Source organism: Crinia signifera, chromosome 6, assembly GCF_055691185.1.
Source record: "Crinia signifera chromosome 6, ASM5569118v1, whole genome shotgun sequence".
NCBI lineage: Eukaryota > Metazoa > Chordata > Amphibia > Anura > Myobatrachidae > Crinia > Crinia signifera.
Window position 1 is genome coordinate 3,657,761 of NC_139222.1, and position 25,603 is coordinate 3,683,363.

At 48.6% G+C, this 25,603-nt stretch overlaps 1 protein-coding gene across 1 annotated transcript; it reads left to right on the forward strand.

Moving 5' to 3' along the window:
* Positions 1-349: 349 nt before the first annotated feature.
* Positions 350-18,952, forward strand: LOC146009815 (uncharacterized). Its single transcript, XM_083150317.1, has 5 exons — positions 350-599; positions 6,363-6,441; positions 6,869-6,966; positions 7,064-7,319; positions 17,071-18,952. The coding sequence occupies exons 2-5, from the start codon at positions 6,408-6,410 to the stop codon at positions 18,837-18,839; spliced, it is 2,157 nt and encodes a 718-aa protein (XP_083006443.1). The 5' UTR covers positions 350-599; positions 6,363-6,407; the 3' UTR covers positions 18,840-18,952.
* Positions 18,953-25,603: the final 6,651 nt, after the last annotated feature.

Here is a 25,603-nt window from a genome sequence, read left to right on the forward strand (position 1 = left end):
TTTGGCATTTTTCAATCCCCAATTCCGGGATTGAAAAAATGCCCCGGGATTGGCATCCCAAGACACAATGCTCTGCTTCTGGACCTCCCTCATAATGTGATGTATGATTGTGGTCACCTGTGCGGAAACACCTCCCATGGAGGGGGTCACGTTGGGAGCTATGTAGAAAGTAACATGTAACATGGGATGTGTGATCTCACCTGAGTCTCCCAGCTCAGAGGCCGCCCGTTATATGTGTATGGGCGCTCTCCACACTCAAAGATGGCGCCTGAGGTAATCCATGGCCCCGCCCCATCCGGAGCAGTGCCACGCCCCCATGTGTCAGTCATACATATAGTTACCGGGTGTCAGACAGCAGCGGCCGCGGTAGAAGACAATCTCCGCCAGCACAAACACATAAACCGGAAGCCAGTTGGAACGCAAATGCAACAAGACGTGGAACGCAGAAACGGAAGTTATTTATGAAGTGACAGATCTACAGCCAACATCCGGTCCTTGCGTTCCATCCATTTTCCGGGTTATGCGTTCCACACACAGGAAGGACCTTTCCATTGTTCATTGAAGCAACCATTATTCGATGCTGAAGCCGGAGGAAGCAGGTATTCTACAGGGGGAGCAGCATGTAGTGTCTCACTATACAGGGGAGCAGCATGTGGTATCCTAGTATACAGGGGGAGTGGCCTGTGGTTTCCGACTATACAAAGGGAGTGGCCTATACTGTCCTACTATGAAGGGTGGAGTGGCCTTTGGTTTCCAAAAATACAGAGGGAGCAGCATGTGGTGTGTGTGTGTGTGTGTCATTCTACAGGGGGAGCAACCTGTGGTGTCCTACAGTGCAGGGGGAGCGGCCTGTGTCCTACTATACAGGGGGAGCAGCCTACGGTGTCCTACTATACAGGGGGAGCAGCCTGTGGTGTCCTACTATACAGGGGGAGCAGCCTGTGGTGTCCTACTATACAGGGGGAACAGCCTGCGGTGTCCTACTATACAGGGGAGCAGCCTGCGGTGTCCTACTATACAGGGGAGTGGCCTGCGGTGTCCTACTATACAGGGGAGCGGCCTGCGGTGTCCTACTATACAGGGGAGCGGCCTGCGGTGTCCTACTATACAGGGGGAGCAACCTGCGGTGTCCTACTATAGAGGGGGAGCAGCCTGTGGTGTCCTACTGTACATGGGGTGCAGCCTGTGGTGTCCTACTATACAAGGGGAGTGGCCTGTGCTGTCCTACTATACAAGGGGAGTGGCCTGTGATGTCCTGCTATACAGGGGGAGTGGCCTGTGGTTTCCTACTATACAGAGGGAGCAGCCTGTGGTGTCCTACTGTACATGGGGTGCAGCCTGTGGTGTCCTAATATACAGGGGGGGCAGCATGCAGTGTCCCACTATACAAGAGGAGTGGCCTGTGGTGTCCTACTATACATGGGGAGCGGCCTGTGGTTTCCTGTTGTTATTATTGTTATACAAGGGAATAAGCCTGTGGTGTCTTGTTATTATTATTTTGATTTTACAGGGGGAGCAGCCTGTGGTGTCCTGTTATTATTATTTTGATTTTACAGGGGGAACAGCCTGTGGTATCCTGTTATTATTATTTTGATTTTACAGGGGGAGCAGCCTGTGGTGCCCTGTTATTCAAAATAACAACAATAATAATATATTATTAGGTACTTGTTTCCTAGCACGGCCACAATCGCGTCCATCGTGTACCTTAAAGTTAATGGCACAAGATGAGATGGACTTGATTAAGTCCATCTCACATAGGAAACAATGTGAAATGGGCCAATATGACCCATTTCACATTGTATATGGCCCCGTCGTCACCCCACGATTGACGCCAACCCGAAGCGTGGCGAGCGCAGCGAGCCCACGAGGGGCGGCGGTGCGCGTTCTCCGACCTTTTCATACCCCTACTATCCACGTCGGCGTGGAGTTGAGAATATAAAGTGTGGCGAGCGCAGCGTATACCTGTGAAGTTATACGCGTCCCCTCGCGGGGCTCGCCACGCTTCGGGCTCGCTGCGCTCACCACACTTTAGATTCTCAACTCCACACCGACGTGGATAGTAGGGGTATGAAAAGGTCGGAGGACGCGCACCACCACCCCTCGCGGGCTCGCTGCGCTCGCCACGCTTCGGGTTGGCGTCAATCGTGGGGTGGCGTTGAGGGGGTAAAATTGGGGGTCTGGGGAATATTTTACATTGAAGCCAATGTAAAATAGGGTCCCAGGGACCCTATTCACATTTCATTCAATGTAAAAATCGCGTCGGTCGCATCGCATGCGATTTGGTCGCATGCGATGCGACCGTCGCGATTTTTCCGACACGACCACCCCGATGCAAATCGGTGTGGCCGTGCTAGGAAACAAGTACCTATTATTATTATTAATATACTCGTGGAGTGGTCTGTGGTTACATGTCACACATTGACATCACTTATATCTATAGTAATAATACAGGGAGGTGATAGTGACATCACTTATATCTATAGTAATAATACAGGGACGTGACCGGGGAGGTGACAGTGACATCACTTATATCTATAGTAATAATACAGGGAGGTGACAGTGACATCACTTATATCTATAGTAATAATACAGGGATGTGACTGGGGAGGTGACAGTGACATCACTTATATCTATAGTAATAATACAGGGACGTGACAGTGACATCACTTATATCTATAGTAATAATACAGGGACGTGACTGGGGAGGTGACAGTGACATCACTTATATCTATGGTAATAATACAGGGAGGTGACAGTGACATCACTTATATCTATAGTAATAATACAGGGACATGACCGGGGAGGTGACAGTGACATCACTTATATCTATAGTAATAATACAGGGACGTGACAGTGACATCACTTATATCTATAGTAATAATACAGGGACGTGACCGGGGAGGTGACAGTGACATCACTTATATCTATAGTAATAATACAGGGACGTGACCGGGGAGGTGACAGTGACATCATTTATATCTATAGTAATAATACAGGGACGTGACCGGGGCGGTGACAGTGACATCACTTATATCCATAGTAATAATTCAGGGACGTGACCGGGGAGGTGACATCACTTATACCTATAGTAATAATACAGGGACGTGACTGGGGAGGTGACAGTGACATCACTTATATCTATAGTAATAATACAGGGACGTGACCGGGGAGGTGACATCACTTATTTCTATAGTAATAATACAGGGACATGACTGGGGAGGTGACAGTGACATCACTTATATCAATAGTAATAATACAGGGACGTGACTGGGTAGGGGACATCGCTTATTTCTATAGTAATAATACAGGGACGTGACCGGGGGAGGTGACAGTGACATCACTTATTTCTATAGTAATAATACAGGGACGTGACCGGGGGAGGTGATAGTGACATCACTTATTTCTATAGTAATAATACAGGGACGTGACCGGGGAGGTGACGGTGACATCACTTATATCTATAGTAATAATACAGGGACGTGACCGGGGAGGTGACAGTGACATCACTTATATTTATAGTAATAATACAGAGATGTGACCGGGGAGGTGACAGTGACATCACTTATATCTATTGTAATAATACAGGAAAGTGACCGGGGAGGTGACAGTGACATCACTTATATCTATAGTAATAATACAGGGATGTGACCGGGGCGGTGACAGCGACATCACTTATATCTATAGTAATAATACAGGGATGTGACTGGGGAGGTGACAGTGACATCACTTATATCTATAGTAATAATACAGAGATGTGACCGGGGAGGTGACAGTGACATCACTTATATCTATTGTAATAATACAGGGAAGTGACCGGGGTGGTGACAGCGACATCACTTATATCTATAGTAATTATACAGAGATGCGACTGGGGAGGTGACATCACTTATATCTATAGTAATAATACAGAGACGTGACCAGGGAGATGACAGTGACATCACTTATATCTATAGTAATAATACAGGGACGTGACCAGGGAGGTGACAGTGACATAATTTATATCTATAGAAATAATACAGGGAGGTGACAGTGACATCACTTATATCTATAGTAATAATACAGAGACGTGACCAGGGAGATGACAGTGACATCACTTATATCTATAGTAATAATACAGGGACGTGACCAGGGAGGTGACAGTGACATAACTTATATCTATAGTAATAATACAGGGAGGTGACAGTGACATCACTTATATCTATAGTAATAATACAGGGACGTGACCGGGGAGGTGACAGTGACATCACTTCTATCTATAGTAATAATACAGGGAGGTGACATCACTTATATCTATAGTAATAATACAGGGATGTGACCGGGGAGGTGACAGTGATATCACTTAAATATAGTAATAATACAGGGATGTGACCGGGGAGGTGACAGTGACATCACTTATATCTATAGTAATAATACAGGGACGTGACCAGGGAGGTGACAGTGACATCACTTATATCAATAGAAATAATACAGGGATGTGACCGGAGCGGTGACTGCTGGGAATGGGACGTTATATAGTAACATCGGGGGATGTGACCTGAGAGGTGACTGCTGGGAATGGGACGTTATACAGTAACACCGGTGGGATGTGACTGGAGAGGTGACTGCTGGGAATGGAACGTTATACAGTAACACTGTGGGATGTGACCGGAGAGGTGACTGCTGGGAATGGGACGTTATATAGTAACACCGGGGGATGTGACCGGAGAGGTGACTGCTGGGAATGGGACATTATACAGTAACACCGGGGGATGTGACCGGAGAGGTGACTGCTGGGAATGGGATGTTATACAGTAACACCGGGGGATGTGACAGGAGAGGTGACTGCTGGGAATGGGACGTTATACAGTAACACCGGGGGATGTGACCGGAGAGGTGACTGCTGGGAATGGGACGTTATACAGTAACACCGGGGAATGTGACCGGAGAGGTGACTGCTGGGAATGGGACCTTATACAGTAACACCGGGGGATGTGACCGGAGAGGTGACTGCTGGGAATGGGACCTTATACAGTAACACCGGGGGATGTGACCGGAGAGGTGACTGCTGGGAATGGGATGTTATACAGTAACACCGGGGGATGTGACAGGAGAGGTGACTGCTGGGAATGGGACGTTATACAGTAACACCGGGGGATGTGACCGGAGACGTGACTGCTGGGAATGGGACGTTATACAGTAACACCGGGGGATGTGACCAGAGAGGTGACTGCTGGGAATGGGACGTTATACAGTAACACCGGGGATGTGACCGGAGAGGTGACTGCTGGGAATGGGACGTTATACAGTAACACCGGAGGATGTGACCGGAGAGGTGACTGCTGGGAATGGGACGTTATACAGTAACACCGGGGATGTGACCGGAGAGGTGACTGCTGGGAATGGGACGTTATACAGTATCACCGGGGGATGTGACCGGAGAGGTGACTGCTGTGAATGGGACGTTATATAGTGACACCGGGGGATGTGACCGGAGAGGTGACTGCTGGGAATGGGACGTTATACAGTAACACCGGGGGATGTGACCGGAGAGGTGACTGCTGGGAATGGGACGTTATACAGTAACACTGGGGGATGTGACCGGAGAGGTGACTGCTGTGAATGGGACGTTACACAGTAACACCGGGGGATGTGACCGGAGAGGTGACTGCTGGGAATGGGACATTATACAGTAACACCGGGGAATGTGACCGGAGAGGTGACTGCTGTAAATTGGACGTTATACAGTAACACCGGGGGATGTGACCGGAGAGGTGACTGCTGGGAATGGGACGTTATACAGTAACACCGGGGGGATGTGACTGGAGAGGTGACTGCTGGGAATGGGACATTATACAGTAACACTGGGGGATGTGACCGGAGAGGTGACTGCTGGGAATGGGACGTTATACAGTAACACAGGGGGATGTGACAGGAGAGGTGACTGCTGGGAATGGGACATTATACAGTAACATCGGGGAATGTGACCGGAGAGGTGACTGCTGGGAATGGGACATTATACAGTAACACCGGGGGATGTGACCGGAGAGGTGACTGCTGTAAATTGGACGTTATACAGTAACACCGGGGATGTGACCGGAGAGGTGACTGCTGGGAATGGGACGTTATACAGTAACACCGGGGGATGTGACCGGAGCGGTGACTGCTGGGAATGGGACGTTATACAGTATCACCGGGGGATGTGACAGGAGAGGTGCCTGCTGGGAATGGAACGTTATACAGTAACACCGGGGGATGTGACGGGAGAGGTGACTGCTGGGAATGGGACGTTATACAGTAACACCGGGGGGATGTGTCTGGGTGTTGACTGTATCATTGTGTGTGTCAGGTTCCTATAAGGTGTCACTGTCTATCTCTCCATGCAGGAGGGGGAGTATATAGAGGAATACAGGGGTCTGTACAAGGACGTGATGATGGAGAATCACCGGCCCCTCACATCACTGGGTAAGAGGAGACATTTATTCTACAGGGGAGAGCAGGTATGGGGGTCCCCTATATACACCCAGCATCTGATAATCACATATATACCATGTCCTCAGTCACTGTGTGTCTCCTATAGATGGGCCCAGTAACAGGAATACCCCATAGAGATGTCCCCGTCCTCTGTATTCCCAGGATAATCACATATATACCATGTCCTCAGTCACTGCGTGTCTCCTACAGATGGGCCCAGTAACAGGAATACCCCAGAGAGATGTCCCCGTCCTCTGTATTCCCAGGATAATCACATATACACCATGTCCTCAGTCACTGCGTGTCTCCTACAGATGGGCCCAGTAACAGGAATACCCCAGAGAGATGTCCCCGTCCTCTGTATTCCCAGGATAATCACATATATACAATGTCCTCAGTCACTGCGTATCTCCTACAGATGGGCCCAGTAACAGGAATACCCCAGAGAGATGTCCCCGTCCTCTGTATTCACAGGATTGCACAGAGGAGAATCTCAGGATCCCACAGGACGATCAGGTAGGTGGAATTTAGGGTCTCGCCAATATACCACAGTGACTGTCACTATATGATCTGTACAGGAGCTGTGTGTGTTAATGTGTTGTCCTTAATTTAGGGTGAAGGCCTGACTGTGATAAAAATAGAAGATACAGAGGGAGGAGAAGAGACGTATGTGACTGATATGAAATCAGAAGATACAGAGGGAGAAGAAGAGATATATGTGACTGAAATAAAGGCAGAATATTCAGAGGGAGAAGAAGACACGTATGAGACTGATATGAAGTCAGAAGATACAGAGGGAGGAGAAGAGATGTATGTGAGGGGTGATCAGCAGTGTAAGGAGGAGGAAATCCCTACAGATATCAGCACAGGTGAGTAATACATTATTCTTGTACAGTCACTATAACAATTTCTTTTCCTACACCCTTTTAGTACAATCTAAAGTGGAAAATCTGCTCTCCCCCTCACATCATGTCCCTGTGTGTTACCAGCCCAGAGATCTGACCAGTCTCATCCCCGCACTCTATGGTGTATCTCATACATCAGGAGCCATCAGCCCCTATTATACTCCTGCTCTCCCCCTCACATCATGTCACTGTGTGTTACCAGCCCAGGGATCTGACCAGTCTCCTCCCGCACTCTCTGGTGTATCTCATACATCAGGAGCCATCAGCCCCTATTATACTCCTTCTCTCCCCCTCACATCATGTCACTGTGTGTTACCAGCCCAGAGATCTGACCAGTCTCCTCCCCGAACTCTCTGGTGTATCTCATACATCAGGAGCCATCAGCCCCTATTATACTCCTGCTCTCTCCCCCTCACATCATGTCACTGTGTGTTACCAGCTCAGAGATCTGACCAGTCTCCTCCCCGCATTCTCTGGTGTATCTCATACATCAGCAGCCATCAGCCCCTATTATACTCCGGCTCTCCCCCTCACATCATGTCACTGTGTGTTACCAGCCCAGAGATCTGACCAGTCTCCTCCCTGCACTCTCTGGTGTATCTCATACATCAGGATCCATCAGCCCCTATTATACTCCTGCTCTCCCCCTCACATCATGTCACTGTGTGTTACCAGCCCAGAGATCTGACCAGTCTCCTACCCGCACTCTCTGGTGTATCTCATACATCAGGAGCCATCAGCCCCTATTATACTTCTGCTCCCCCCTTACATCATGTCACTGTGTGTTACAGCCCAGAGATCTGACCAGTCTCCTCCCGCACTCTCTGCTGTATCTCATACATCAGCAGCCATCAGCCCCTATTATACTCCTGCTCTCCCCCTCACATCATGTCACTGTATGTTAAGAGACCAGAGATCTGACCAGTCTCCTCCCCGCACTCTCTGGTGTATCTCATACATCAGGAGCCATCAGCCCCTATTATACTCCTGCTCTCCCCCTCACATCATGTCCCTGTGTGTTACCAGCCCAGAGATCTGACCAGTCTCATCCCCGCACTCTATGGTGTATCTCATACATCAGGAGCCATCAGCCCCTATTATACTCCTGCTCTCCCCCTCACATCATGTCACTGTGTGTTACCAGCCCAGGGATCTGACCAGTCTCCTCCCGCACTCTCTGGTGTATCTCATACATCAGGAGCCATCAGCCCCTATTATACTCCTTCTCTCCCCCTCACATCATGTCACTGTGTGTTACCAGCCCAGAGATCTGACCAGTCTCCTCCCCGAACTCTCTGGTGTATCTCATACATCAGCAGCCATCAGCCCCTATTATACTCCGGCTCTCCCCCTCACATCATGTCACTGTGTGTTACCAGCCCAGAGATCTGACCAGTCTCCTCCCTGCACTCTCTGGTGTATCTCATACATCAGGATCCATCAGCCCCTATTATACTCCTGCTCTCCCCCTCACATCATGTCACTGTGTGTTACCAGCCCAGAGATCTGACCAGTCTCCTACCCGCACTCTCTGGTGTATCTCATACATCAGGAGCCATCAGCCCCTATTATACTTCTGCTCCCCCCTTACATCATGTCACTGTGTTACCAGCCCAGAGATCTGACCAGTCTCCTCCCCGCACTCTCTGGTGTATCTCATACATCAGGAGACATCAGCCCCTATTATACTCCTGCTCTCCCCTCACATCATGTCACTGTGTGTTACCAGCCCAGAGATCTGACCAGTCTCCTACCCGCACTCTCTGGTGTATCTCATACATCAGGAGCCATCAGCCCCTGTTATACTCCTGCTCTCCCCCTCACATCATGTCACTGTGTGTTACCAGCCCAGAGATCTGACCTGTCTCCTCCACGCACTCTCTGGTGTATCTCATACATCAGGAGCCATCAGCCCCAATTATACTCCTGCTCTCCCCCTCACATCATGTCACTGTGTGTTACCAGCCCAGAGATCTGACCAGTCTCATCCCCGCACTCTCTGGTGTATCTCATACATCAGGAGCCATCAGCCCCTATTATACTCCTTCTCTCCCCCTCACATCATGTCCCTGTGTGTTACCAGCCCAGAGATCTGACCAGTCTCATCCCCGCACTCTCTGGTGTATCTCATACATCAGGAGCCATCAGCCCCTATTATACTCCTGCTCTCCCCTCACATCATGTCACTGTGTGTTACCAGCCCAGAGATCTGACCAGTCTCCTCCTCGCACTCTCTGGTGTATCTCATACATCAGGAGCCATCAGCCCCTATTATACTCCTGCTCTCCCCTCACATCATGTCACTGTATGTTACCAGCCCAGAGATCTGACCAGTCTCCTCCTCGCACTCTCTGGTGTATCTCATACATCAGGAGCCATCAGCCCCTATTATACTCCTGCTCTCCCCCTCACATCATGTCCCTGTGTGTTACCAGCCCAGAGATCTGACCAGTCTCATCCCCGCACTCTATGGTGTATCTCATACATCAGGAGCCATAAGCCCCTATTATACTCCTGCTCTCCCCTCACATCATGTCACTGTGTGTTACCAGCCCAGAGATCTGACCAGTCTCCTCCTCGCAATCTCTGGTGTATTTTATACATCAGGAACCATCAGCCCCTATTATACTCCTGCTCTCTCCCTCACATCATGTCACTGTATGTTACCAGCCCAGAGATCTGACCAGTCTCCTCCCCGCACTCTCTGGTGTATCTCATACATCAGGAGCCATCAGCCCCTATTATACTCCTGCTCTCCCACTTACATCATGTCACTGTGTGTTACCAGCCCAGAGATCTGACCAGTCTCCTCCCCGCACTCTCTGGTGTATCTCATACATCAGGAACCATCAGCCCCTATTATACTCCTGCTCTCTCCCTCACATCATGTCACTGTATGTTACCAGCCCAGAGATCTGACCAGTCTCCTCCCCACACTCTCTAGTGTATCTCATACATCATGAGCCATCAGCCCCTATTATACTCCTGCTCTCCCCCTCACATCATGTCCCTGTGTGTTACCAGCCCAGAGATCTGACCAGTCTACTCCCCGCACTCTCTGGTGTATCTCATACATCAGTAGCCATCAGCCCCTATTATACTCCTGCTCTCCCCCTCACATCATGTCATTGTGTGTTACCAGCCCCGAGATCTGACCAGTCTCCTCCCCGCACTCTCTGGTGTATTTTATACATCAGGAACCATCAGCCCCTATTATACTCCTGCTCTCCCCCTCACATCATGTCACTGTATGTTACCAGCCCAGAGATCTGACCAGTCTCCTCCCCACACTCTCTGGTGTATCTCATACATCAGGATCCATCAGCCCCTATTATACTCCTGCTCTCCCCCTCACATCATGTCACTGTGTGTTACCAGCCCAGAGATCTGACCAGTCTCCTCCCCGCACTCTCTGGTGTATCTCATACATCAGGAGCCATCAGCCCCTATTATACTCCTGCTCTCCCCCTCACATCATGTCACTGTGTGTTACCAGCCCAGAGATCTGACCAGTCTCCTCGCCGCACTCTCTGGTGTATCTCATACATCAGGAGCCATCAGCCCCTATTATACTCCTGCTCTCCCCCTCACATCGTGTCACTGTGTGTTACCAGCCCAGAGATCTGACCAGTCTCCTCCCCGCACTCTCTGGTGTATCTCATACATCAGGAGCCATCAGCCCCTATTATACTCCTGCTCTCCCACTTACATCATGTTACTGTGTGTTACCAGCCCAGAGATCTGACCAGTCTCCTCCCTGCACTCTCTGGTGTATCTCATACATCAGGAACCATCAGCCCCTATTATACTCCTGCTCTCTCCCTCACATCATGTCACTGTATGTTACCAGCCCAGAGATCTGACCAGTCTCCTCCCCACACTCTCTGGTGTATCTCATACATCAGGTGCCATCAGCCCCTATTATACTCCTGCTCTCCCCCTCACATCATGTCACTGTGTGTTACCAGCCCAGAGATCTGACCAGTCTCCTCCCCGCACTCTCTGGTGTATCTCCTACATCAGGAGCCATCAGCCCCTATTATACTCCTGCTATCCCCCTCACATCTTGTCACTGTGTGTTACCAGCCCAGAGATCTGACCAGTCTCCTCCCACACTCTCTGGTGTATCTCATACATCAGGAGCCATCAGCCCCTATTATACTCCTGCTCTCCCCTCACATCATGTCATTGTGTGTTACCAGCCCAGAGATCTGACCAGTCTCCTCCCCGCACTCTCTGTCGTATCAAATACATCAGGAGCCATCAGCCCCTATTATTCTCCTGCTCTCCCCCTCACATCATGTCCCTGTGTGTTACCAGCCCAGAGATCTGACCAGTCTCCTCTCCGCACTCTATGGTGTATCTCATACATCAGGAGCCATCAGCCCCTATTATACTCCTGCTCTCCCCCTCACATCATGTCACTGTGTGTTACCAGCCCAGAGATTTGACCAGTCTCCTCCCCGCACTCTCTGGTATATCTCATACATCAGGAGCCATCAGCCCCTATTATACTCCTGCTCTCCCCCTCACATCATGTCCCTGTGTGTTACCAGCCCAGAGATCTGACCAGTCTCCTCCCCGCACTCTCTGGTGTATCTCATACATCAGGAACCATCAGCCCCTATTATACTCCTGCTCTCCCCCTCACATCTTGTTACTGTGTGTTATCAGCCCAGAGATCTGACCAGTCTCCTCCCCGCACTCTCTGGTGTATCTCATACATCAGCAGCCATCAGCCCCTATTATACTCCTGCTCTCCCCCTCACATCATGTCACTGTGTGTTACCAGCCCAGAGATTTGACCAGTCTCCTCCCCGCACTCTCTGGTGTATCTCATACATCAGGAGCCATCAGCCCCTATTATACTCCTGCTCTCCCTCTCACATCATGTCACTGTGTGTTACCAGCCCAGAGATCTGACCAGTCTCCTCCCCGCACTCTCTGGTGTATCTCATACATCAGCAGCCATCAGCCCCTATTATACTCCTGCTCTCCCCCTCACATCATGTCACTGTGTGTTACCAGCCCAGAGATCTGACCAGTCTCCTCCCTGCACTCTCTGGTGTATCTCATACATCAGGAGCCTTCAGCCCCTATTATACTCCTGCACTCCCCCTCACATCATGTCACTGTGTGTTACCAGAGATCTGACCAGTCTCCTCCCGCACTCTCTGGTGTATCTCATACATCAGGAGCCATCAGCCCCTATTATACTCCTGCTCTCCCCCTCACATCATGTCACTGTGTGTTACCAGCCCAGAGATCTGACCAGTCTCCTCCCCGCACTCTCTGGTGTATCTCATACATCAGGAGCCATCAGCCCCTATTATACTCCTGCTCTCCCTCTCACATCATGTCACTGTGTGTTACCAGCCCTGAGATCTGACCAGTCTCCTCCCCGCACTCTCTGGTGTATCTCATACATCAGGTGCCATCAGCCCCTATTATACTCCTGCTCTCCCCCTCACATCATGTCACTGTGTGTTACCAGCCCAGAGATCTGACCAGTCTCCTCCCCGCACTCTCTGGTGTATCTCATACATCAACAGCCATCAGCCCCTATTATACTCCTGCTCTCCCCCTCACATCATGTCACTGTGTGTTACCAGCCCAGAGATCTGACCAGTCTCCTCCCCGCACTCTCTGGTGTATATCATACATCAGGAGCCATCAGCCCCTATTATACTCCTGCTCTCCCTCTCACATCATGTCACTGTGTGTTACCAGCCCAGAGATCTGACCAGTCTCCTCCCCGCACTCTCTGGTGTATCTCATACATCAGCAGCCATCAGCCCCTATTATACTCCTGCTCTCCCCCTCACATCATGTCACTGTGTGTTACCAGCCCAGAGATCTGACCAGTCTCCTCCCCGCACTCTTTGGTGTATGTCATACATCAGGAGCCATCATCCCCTATTATACTCCTGCTCTCTTCCTCACATCATGTCACTGTGTGTTACCAGCCCAGAGATCTGACCAGTCTCCTCCCCGCACTCTCTGGTGTATCTCATACATCCGGTGCCATCAGCCCCTATTATACGCCTGCTCTCCCCTCACATCATGTCACTGTGTGTTACCAGCCCAGAGATCTGACCAGTCTCCTCCCCACACTCTTTAACATATAATAAGCCATTTTATACTACGTCTCCTGTTCATTTTACAACAGTGGGCAGCACAGTTGGTGTAATGGTAAGCATGGTAGGTTTTTAGTTCAAGTTCAATCATGCCCCTTTATGTGTGGTGTTTGTATGTTCTCTCTGTCCATCTTTTGGTTTTTCTCTGGATGCTCCGGTTTTCTCCCAGAATCTACAAATCTACCAGCTGGTTAACTGTCTACCACTGAAAACTGGAATTGATGCGTATGGGCAGATATTCTCTATAAAGTGCTACGGGATATGTACAGTATGCCCCATGTAAATGACCAGTGTCATGCGAAGTCCTAATTGGATCAGCTCTTGCTGTCAGTAGTGTCTGTGGTCTCTCGTGGTGGGGGTAATACTGACTCTCCCTGACTGTAGATTCTGCTTACAGTATATCACTTGGAACTCACAGCAGTAACCGGTCACCTGCTGTGAGGGTATGGGGCTTTTGGATCATTCAGTCCTGGAGATAGCTGGAAACTTGAAATTTGGTTCATGTCTAAGGACAAGTTGCCCAACAACAATACTCTGCAATAGCAGCGGAGTCTCGCAAAGTCTCATGACTGTCCACAATATGGTGACCAGGATAAGGGTTCCATACCTGTCCAACTAACTCCAAAGTAACTTGTACCACATGGCTTATTGGCCAAGCACAACATCCAACTTTCTAGCCACCAGGAGAGATGATCACTGACTGCAGTGGTCTCCAGTAGCCCTTCTTATCCCCCACCAACGCAAAGCCTAAAATCTCAGGTTTGTCTGAATCTTCATTCCACCTCGAATACAATATGCAAAGTTAGGTCAGTCTGGTGAGTTACTTATCGCCTTGTAGTTCCTGAAGGACAGATCGTCCGGTTGTCCTGGAAGCATTGTTAGCATAATGACTCATTGGATTCTGGACACTACTGAATGATGGCACAATGACGTCTGTTCTCCACTGACTTTTATGCTGGCTGGACATAGATGGAGGGGAATCACGGCTTTTACCATTGACATTATTGCAAGGTATAACTAAACAGAAAGAAAGACAGTTGAGGTGCTTTTGGCCAAAAAATATGGGCCCACCAACCAACGTCAAGGTGACACAGGCCACCAACCCCAAGGCACAACACTATTGGGAGGCTGAAGTTTTCGTAAATGTTAATAAGTCAATAAGTAAGATGCCCAATGTATGTGTTGCCCTAAAGCCACCAGAACTCACCAACTCAGGGGCTCCATGCTCCAAACTCATCCCTACAGCTGACAAATGCTACCCGATCCGATTTGTGGCCACATTCTATAAAGATGGGTGACTCAGAAAGATATTACTGAACCACTGGCGCCTACTTTATGAAGATGAAGTCGTGGAGATACAACCATCAGCTGGTCGAGATCAAGGAAACGAAATAATAATTATTGTCACATCCGAAAACTTAACACACCTCAACTAAATCCTGGTTCATGTAAGTGTGAGCAATGTACAGTCAACATGGTACAACCCAAACTGTGTCAAGACAAATACAATAAAGAATGATCAGTTAAGACCAATATGTACATTACAAAACATCAGAGGTTGTAGATCACCTGGAATTTTCATGTGGCATAAGGAATATTGGAACTTGCAGGCACAATACGTAGTGCCACAAAGGATGATATTAACGTCAGTCCTCTCACACCAGTAGCCAAACAATTGTTTAGTAAACACAACTGTAACCTTCAAGCGTGTAAAAGCCGTTTCAGAGGTTCTCCTGGGTTTCAGAAGAGGAGACCCACACACGGTTTATTGTGCATTGGAGAGGATCTCCTGGGTATCAGAAGAGGAGACCCACACACGGTTTATTGTGCATTGGAGAGGATCTCCTGGGTATCAGAAGAGGAGACCCACACACGGTTTAATGGCCATTGTAGAGGAACTCATGAGTATCAGAGGAGGAGACCCACACACGGTTTATGGTCATTGTAGAGGAACTCATGAGTATCAGAGGAGGAGACCCACACACGGTTAATTGGCCATTGTAGAGGAATTCATGAGTATCAGAGGAGGAGATCCACACACGGTTTAAATGTCATTGCAGAGGAACTCATAAGTATCAGAGGAGGAGACCCACACACAGTTTAATGGCCATTGTAGAGGAATTCATGTGTATCAGAGGAGGAGACCCACAAACGGTTTATTGGCCATTGTAGAGGAACTTATTAGTATCAGAGGAGGAGACCCACACACGGTTTATTGGCCATTGTAGAGGAATTCATGTGTATCAGAGGAGGAGACCCACAAACTGTTTATTGGCCATTGTAGAGGAACTTATTAGTATCAGAGGAGGAGACCCACAAACGGTTTATTGGCCATTGTAGAGGAACTTATTAGTATCAGAGGAGGAGGCCCACACATGGTTTAATGGCCATTGTAGAGGAACTTATTAGTATCAGAGGAGGAGGCTCACACATGGTTTAATGGCCATTGTAGAGGAACTCATGAGTATCAGAGGAGGAGACCCACAAACTGTTTATTGGCCATTGTAGAGGAACTTATTAGTATCAGAGGAGGAGGCCCACACATGGTTTAATGGCCATTGTAGAGGAACCTATTAGTATCAGAGGAGGAGGCCCACACATGGTTTAATGGTCATTGTAGAGGAACTCATGAGTATCAGAGGAGGAGACCCATACACAGTTTAATGGTCATTGTAGAGGAATTCATGAGTATCAGAGGAGGAGACCCACACACGGTTTAAATGTTATTGTAGAGAAACTCATGAGTATGAGGAGGAGACCCACACCTGGTTTATTGGACATTGGAGAGGTTCTCCTTGGTATCAGAGGAGGAGACTCACAGAAGGTTTAATGGCCATTGTAGAGGAACTCATGAGGAGATACAGTTCTAAGTCAAGAAACGAGGATGACTGTCCTGATGGAGAACCTCTTGACAACAGGCCTCATTGAGAACAATATTGAGCATTATTATAAATTCATACTGTACATTTAGATGTAATCTACAGACAAATACAATGAAAATGATTCAAGACTCTGAACATTTTATCGGAAGGGTTTATGTAAAAAAGAATAATCTGGTAATACCTATAGGAGTTACTTGTATGTGAGAAATAAATGAGCCCTAGTGCCAACTGTGAGGGTTTCAGTTGTTGTGGAGGGCGTCTTAGTTTACTATGCCGCTCTGGGTGGTCTCCTCTGGGCAGGGGTAGTGCTGAGACTTTGTGTCTCCAGCAGTTATTGACCAGTTTCAGTACACCTCCCAGCATGCTCATCTGGAACAGACATGCCCTTAGTCATGTTTCCGTGCGGTTTTAAAAAGGAACAGGTGCTTGGAGAGGGGCGTGTCCGGATTTTGAAAGCTGTGTTGCCGGAAGCTGTGTATTGTTTGGAAGCTTCAACGACATGAGAATCAGCAGGACTTGCATGTTACCACATTAGTGTCTCCATTTTTGTAGCACAAGAGTGTATATTACAGCTTATAATATCAGTTTTTAAATGACACGTTGTGCTGTAAAACATCTTCAATTGAAACATATGATGTTTATTTGGGAACATTTCCCAAAATCTTGATCCTAAATTGTAACACTTATTCCCAACAGATGGATGTAACAGAAGGATTGTCTCAGGAGAAAATGTAATTTCATTTTCAGAATATAAAATAGAAGATGATGACATCACACAAGATTCCGCTGGAGAAAACCCTCATGCCCTACTTATATATCACGGTGCGGATGTGTCATCTGGTCTCTGCAATCAGAGGGGATATTCTTCCGATTACCCTGATATTGGTACAGGTCTAATAGCAGATAAAAGATTTCCTTGTTCTATAGATTCCAGATGTTTGACACAGAACACAATGCCAGGTGGGAGGGGGAAATGTTTTACAGAGAAATCAAATGTTGTTACACATGAGATAAGTCACACAAGTAAACAGCCATTTCCATGTTCTCATTGCGGGAAATCTTTCACACATAAATCAAATCTTGTTAAACATCAGAGAATTCACACAGGTGAGAGGCCATTTCCGTGCTCTGAGTGTGGGAAATGTTTTACACGGAAATCGCATCTTGTTAGACATGAGACAAGTCACACAGGTGTGAAGCCATTTCCGTGTTCTGAATGTGGGAAATGTTTTACACAGAAATCAATTCTTGCTATACATGAGAGAAATCACACAGGTGAGAAACCATTTTCATGCTCTGAGTGTGGGAAATGTTTTACACAGAAATCATATCTTGTCATACATCAAAGAAATCACACAGGTGAGAGGCCATTTCCATGCTCTGAGTGTGGAAAACTTTTTACACGGAAATATGATCTTGTTATACATGAGAGAATACATGCAAGTGAGAAGCCATATTCATGCTCTCAGTGTGGGAAATGCTTTATAGAGAAATCAAAACTTGTTAAACATCAGCGAATCCACATAGCTGAGAAACCATTTGCCTGCTCTGAGTGTGGAAAAAGCTATACGGAGAAATCAGCTCTTGTTATACATGTGAGATTACATACAGGTGAGCGCCCATTTTCATGCTCTGAGTGTGGGAAATGTTTTGCACACAAATCAGATTGTCTTAGACATGAGAGATTACATACAGGTGTGAAGCCATTTTCATGTTCTGAGTGTGGGAAATGTTTTACACGGGAATCACATCTTGTTGTACATGAGCGAAATCACACAGGTGAGAAGCCATTCTCGTGTCCTGAGTGTGGGAAATGTTTTACAGAGAAATCAGCTCTTGTTAGACATCAGAGAACTCACACTGGTGAGAAACAATTTCCATGCTCTGAGTGTGGGAAATGTTTTACAGAAAAGTCAGCTGCTGTTAGACATGAGAGAAGTCACAAAAGTGAGAAGCCATTTCGATGTTCTGAGTGTGGGAGATGTTTTAAAGAGAAATCAGCTCTTGTTAGACACGAGAGAAGGCACACAGGTGAGAAGCCATTTCCATGTCCTGAGTGTGGGAAATGTTTTATATGCAAGTCTGCTCTTGTTATACATCAGAGAATACACACAGGTGAGAGACCATTTCCATGCTCCCAGTGTGGGAAATGTTTTACACGCAAGTCAGCTCTTGTTATACATGAGAGAATACATACAGGTGAGAAACTATTTCCATGCTCTTTTTGTGGGAGATGTTTTACGCGGGAGCCACATCTTGTTATACATGAGCGAATTCACACAGGTGAGAAACCATTTCTATGCACTGAGTGTGGGAAATGTTTTACACACAAGTCGGCTCTTGTTACACATGTGAGAATACATACAGGTGAGAGACCGTTCTTATGCTCTGAGTGTGGCAAATCTTTTAGAGATAAATCAGCTGTTATTAAACATCAGAAACGTCACACACCTGGGAATGTGTAACATGATATTAAGCACGTCTCGATCAACCATACTTTATTTATACTGGTGAAAATTTGCATGTTTGCAGAAAGCTTGTTGTCTTAAAATAAATGTAATGTCTCACTTTTTTGTGTAACCAGCTTTAATGGTTTGTATTCATATTCTATCCATCCATTGGGGGATACTTAAGTTGCATAAGGTATAGGGGGAGGGGGTAAGAATCAGAGATGGAAGCTGCTATGTCCTCTCTAACTCCCATTGATGAGGTCATGGGTGTAATGCACTAAAGGCATTAGGCTATCTAATACTGACAGATTCCAGCTTACATACACTGAAAGCTCCTGAATAAGTCATTTCATAGTGATAACGTTTGAATAATGAAATATACATAAATGGTAGAACAGCATTGTTTCCTCAATTCTGAGTATTGGAAATAACATTAAATACAATGTATAACATGGATTATACAGATTTAAGACACAAGGTGAACAATATTGTCCCAGGATTAAGAGGCAAAAAACGAATATTGGCATATGTCCTGTTTGGTCTTATATAACCAGACAGTGGCCTTTGTCTTTTGAGAAATACAACTATAGATAGATATAACCCCTTTCTGTCCTATTAAAAACACCATATTATCTTCATATGACTACCCACAACATAAAGCACTGATATCATTGCCAAATGAAGTTAAAAACATGAGGCCGGAAGTAATAGCGTCCGAGTTCAGTGGCCATGAGGGATGCCGGCAAAACGCAAACTATTTTTTAAAAGGGGCGGCCATTTAAAAGCCAAACCCATGTCTTGTGAAGGATTGCCCCTTTAAGAAAACTGTTCGGACGGCATCCTGCTGACGTTGGACACTATTACATCCAGCACTGAGCTGAAACTGAGTTGTATATAGACAGCATATTGTATATAGACGTACATGAAACTATATAGTCCTCACTCCTGACACGGACATTATAGAGGTGAGGTACGCAGTGGGCACAGGTCAGCGTGGGCACTCTGGCCTGTGGATCTCCAAGCTCCATGTACAGCAGAGGTTGATGCCATCTGTGTTGTTCCAGATTGATTTCATCACTACATCACTGGTGAGTGCGACAGTAGCCATTCTCTTGGTCCATACCAGATAGGATGGCCTTTGTGGACCTCTCACATGGAAGACTCTTGACCACCACACACCTCAGCCTGATGTTAGAAGGGTTTCAGAGACAAGGCTCCTGATGGTGAACTCGCTGCCCAGGTGACAGACCAGGGGGTAGTTAGAAGGGTTTCAGAGACAAGGCTCCTGATGGTGGACTCGCTGCCCAGGTGATAGACCAGGGGTAGTTAGAAGGGTTTCAGAGACAAGGCTCCTGATGGTGAACTCGCTGCCCAGGTGATAGACCAGGGGGTAAGACCAGGGGGTAGTTAGAAGGGTTTCAGAGACAAGGCTCCTGATGGTGAACTCGCTGCCCAGGTGATAGACCAGGGGGTAAGACCAGGGGGTAGTTAGAAGGGTTTCAGAGACAAGGCTCCTGATGGTGAACTCGCTGCCCAGGTGACAGACCAGGGGGTAGTTAGAAGGGCTTCAGAGACAAGGCTCCTGATGGTGAACTCGCTGCCCAGGTGACAGACCAGGGGGTAGTTAGAAGGGTTTCAGAGACAAGGCTCCTGATGGTGGACTCGCTGCCCAGGTGATAGACCAGGGGGTAATTAGAAGGGTTTCAGAGACAAGGCTCCTGATGGTGAACTCGCTGCCCAGGTGATAGACCAGGGGGTAAGACCAGGGGGTAGTTAGAAGGGTTTCAGAGACAAGGCTCCTGATGGTGAACTCGCTGCCCAGGTGATAGACCAGGGGGTAAGACCAGGGGGTAGTTAGAAGGGTTTCAGAGACAAGGCTCCTGATGGTGGACTCGCTGCCCAGGTGACAGACCAGGGGGTAAGACCAGGGGGTAGTTAGAAGGGTTTCAGAGACAAGGCTCCTGATGGTGAACTCGCTGCCCAGGTGATAGACCAGGGGGTAGTTAGAAGGGTTTCAGAGACAAGGCTCCTGATGGTGAACTCGCTGCCCAGGTGACAGACCAGGGGGTAGTTAGAAGGGTTTCAGAGACAAGGCTCCTGATGGTGGACTCACTGCCCAGGTGATAGACCAGGGGGTAGATAGAAGGGCTTCAGAGACAAGGCTCCTGATGGTGGACTCACTGCCCAGGTGATAGACCAGGGGGTAGATAGAAGGGCTTCAGAGACAAGGCTCCTGATGGTGGACTCACTGCCCAGGTGATAGACCAGGGGGTAGATAGAAGGGCTTCAGAGACAAGGCTCCTGATGGTGAACTCGCTGCCCAGGTGATAGACCAGGGGGTAGTTAGAAGGGTTTCAGAGACAAGGCTCCTGATGGTGAACTCGCTGCCCAGGTGATAGACCAGGGGGTAAGACCAGGGGGTAGTTAGAAGGGTTTCAGAGACAAGGCTCCTGATGGTGAACTCGCTGCCCAGGTGATAGACCAGGGGGTAGTTAGAAGGGCTTGAGAGACAAGGCTCCTGATGGTGAACTCGCTGCCCAGGTGACAGACCAGGGGTAGTTAGAAGGGTTTCAGAGACAAGGCTCCTGATGGTGAACTAGCTGCCCAGGTGATAGACCAGGGGGTAAGACCAGGGGGTAGTTAGAAGGGTTTCAGAGACAAGGCTCCTGATGGTGAACTCGCTGCCCAGGTGACAGACCAGGGGGTAGTTAGAAGGGTTTCAGAGACAAGGCTCCTGATGGTGAACTAGCTGCCCAGGTGACAGACCAGGGGGTAGTTAGAAGGGTTTCAGAGACAAGGCTCCTGATGGTGGACTCGCTGCCCAGGTGATAGACCAGGGGGTAGTTAGAAGGGTTTCAGAGACAAGGCTCCTGATGGTGAACTCGCTGCCCAGGTGACAGACCAGGGGGTAGTTAGAAGGGTTTCAGAGACAAGGCTCCTGATGGTGGACTCGCTGCCCAGGTGATAGACCAGGGGGTAATTAGAAGGGTTTCAGAGACAAGGCTCCTGATGGTGAACTCGCTGCCCAGGTGATAGACCAGGGGGTAGTTAGAAGGGTTTCAGAGACAAGGCTCCTGATGGTGAACTCGCTGCCCAGGTGACAGACCAGGGGGTAAGACCAGGGGCTAGTTTCTGTGGTACCCACTGTGTGATGTTTTATATAATATCGCTCATATTGCCAACAACGGCATGTACGGGGAACTCAATCATGTCACTGAACTTGTGACTTGCACTGAAGGTTGACACCAGAAATATGTCGACATGGCTAAGATCGACATGGTTGGAAGGGAGACAAAAACATTAGTTGTCAGCAGTCAAAAGGTCAACATGAGTTTGACCCTATTTTTTTTTTTTTTTTGAACCGTCATGTGTCGACAGGCGGTATATCATGCCATAATTGCAATCATGTACGCTGCTCCGCCAGAGAGAAATCTGCCCTGTGCAAGCCTAAAAATTGCTTAGCAAACCACTCACCATGTAATGATTCCGCAGTGTGTGCGTAGCCCAGTACTCACTCAGCGGCTGTGATAGAATCAGGCTGATCGGGGGCGGAGCTGACATCACATGACTTCCCCTCACACACCTGGCCACGCCTGCGTATTACCTGACACTCCCAGATAACAGCCGCTCACCATGTAATGATTCCCAGTGTGTGCAGTCTGTGCGTAGCCCAGGACTTACTCAGCGGCTGTGATAGAATCAGGCTGATCGGGGGCCGTGCTGACATCACATGACTTCCCCTCACACAGCTGGCCACGCCTGCATATTACCTGACACTCCTAGATAACAGCCGCTCACCATGTAATGATTCCCCAGTGTGTGCAGTGTGTGTGTAGCCCAGGACTTACTCCGCGGCTGTGATAGAATCAGACTGATCGGGGGCGGAGCTGATGTCACATGACTTCCCCTCATACACCTGGCCACGCCTGCGTATTACCTGACACTCCCAGATAACAGCCGCTCACCATGTAATGATTCCCCAGTGTGTGCAGTGTGTGCGTAGCCCAGGACTTACTCAGTGGCTGTGATAGAATCAGGCTGATCGGGGGCGGAGCTGACGTCACATGACTTCCCCTCACACACCTGGCCACGCCTGCGTATTACCTGATACTCCCAGATAACAGCCGCTCACCATGTAATGATTCCCCAGTGTGTGCAGTCTGTGCGTAGCCCAGGACTTACTCAGCGGCTGTGATAGAATCAGGCTGATCGGGGGCGGAGCTGACGTCACATGACTTCCCCTCACACACCTGGCCACGCCTGCGTATTACCTGATACTCCCAGATAACAGCCGCTCACCATGTAATGATTCCCCAGTGTGTGCAGTCTGTGCGTAGCCCAGGACTTACTCAGCGGCTGTGATAGAATCAGGCTGATCGGGGCGGAGCTGACATCACATGACTTCCCCTCACACACCTGGCCACACCTGCGTATTCCCTGACACTCCCAGATAACAGCCGCTCCCCATGTAATGATTCCCCAGTGTGTGCGTAGCCCAGGACTTACTCAGCGGCTGTGATAGAATCAGGCTGATCGGGGGCGGAGCTAATGTCACATGACTTCCCCTATAATGGAGCACACCTGCATATTACCTGACACTCCCAGATAACAGCCGCTCACCATGTAATGATTCCCCAGTGTGTGCAGTGTGTGCGTAGCCCAGGACTTACTCAGCGGCTGTGATAGAATCAGGCTGATCGGGGGCGGAGCTGATGTCACATGACTTCCCCTCACACACCTGGCCACGCCTGCGTATTACCTGACACTCCCAGAAAATGGTCAGTTACCACCCACAGACACCGGCTTCCTGTCAATCACCAGACTTCTCCCAAAAAGCAGCCTTACATTCTGAGGGAAGGTGTGAGTGCTGGGCATAGGTACATGGACCCCATCTTCCACCCACCCCAGAGTGATGAAGAGAAGCAGAGGGTGCCAGGGAGAGGGGGGTATAGGAAACCTATAGCCCTGTACAGTATATGACGGTCTGTGGTAGAAAGCTTCTATTGTGACCAATCCTGTTGGAGGAGCTGTTACCACGGAGGCGAGCCAGCACCGCCTGGTGTCTATGATCTACGTCGCTTGGCAGGATCATTGGACAGCACCACTCTGCTATCTACCCCAGTTCTGCGTGCCCACCTCCCTAAATGTCCTCTGCGTCTCCCACACCTTCAAGCTTGTGGCCCCTGGTGCACTGGTGCGATTATCTGCCAGGAATCATCTTCTTCACTCTGCTGATATCTTCTGGCTGCCGTGGTCCTGAGGGCTTCCAGTGCCGGGGTGTCTAGGTGGACCTGCTGCTGGGGGTCTTGTGGTGGTGGTGGATCCTCTCCGATGCCTGCTGCCGGCTTCCTGGCGCTCGGGTCCTGTGGCTTCCACCGTGAGGATTCCAGGTAGTCTCCCTCCTGAGTCTCTGAAGCTGAACCGCTCTACCACCAGGACATTGGCTGAGCTCGTTCTCCTAGTTCCTTGGCAGCTGATGAATCGCAGTTCTCTCATTGGTTTATTTCTAGGTCATGGCCTAATGACGTCATGGCATATATATATAATGATACCTTTTAGGTGATTTGTATCCGTGACACCATCCTCTTATGTGTTCTCCTGCCTGCTCTCAGTTGGGATGACGCCGCTTTTGTTGGTGTAAGAAATTAGTGACACAATGCGAGGAAACCAACTTAGTGCAAGCAGCTCACCGGGATGAGCGATGCCATTCAGTGGTTCCCATGTGAAATAGAACTCCCATCTTAGTCAATGTTGTCCCTCCACTATTCCTCTGTCATCTGTATACATACAGACACCACAGGCCGCTCCCCTGTACAGCAGGGACACCACAGGCTGCTCCCCCTGTATACATACATATAAATGGCCACATCTCTTCCTGTGTGAGGTGAGGTGAGATCTCTGCCTACAGCATCCTGTGTGTTACAAGGGAAAAATACCACTAGGCGCCTTATGTACACTCAAGAGAACATTTAATAACAATTTAATAAATCACAATAAATACAATTAATTGCATGCATGCATATTAAACCTAAAAATCAGGGATATATAATCCCAAAAGTGCAAGAAATGAATTGATTTTGTAGTAACTTGCTGTTAAACCCTGGTATAGGGAGAATGTCCCATCAGTGCGCAATCAGATGGAATAGCATCACATTGGATGATTTGTATTCCACTTATGAAACCCCCAGTGAGGTAACTGAAGTGCTCAGCTGTTTGTATGTATAGCGTCCCAGGTCTGGGGAAAGAATAACAGTCACAGATGCGGTACTTACTGCTTCCCGCTGTGGATTTTGGTCCGTGGCTTTATGACAGTGTCCAGCAGGCACCTCCTGTATGTTGTGCGGGGTCCGATGACACCTCGCGGCGCCCACTTACTGCACGCCGGATTGCTGTATTGCGGAAGGGAAGCAGGTGGTAGATTAAGCTGATCACAGCTGCTGCGTCCTCTCCGGTATCCGGGATAATGGCCGGGAGTATTGATACGTCTCTCCAGTCCTCAATCCTCAGTAGTGGGGATATATCAGAGTCATCAAAAACATGTTTCGCCGCGCTCAGGGCGGCTTTTTCAATTCCGACACCACAGGCCGCTCCCCCTGTACAGCAGGGACACCACAGGCCGCTCCCCCTGTATACATACATATCAATGGACACATCTCTTCCTGTGTGAGGTGAGGTGAGATCTCTGCCTAGAGCAGGGCTGGGCAACACCGGCCCTCCAGATGTTAATGAACTACACATCCCAGGATGCTTTGCATTAGTTTTGCTATGTGGCCATGCTG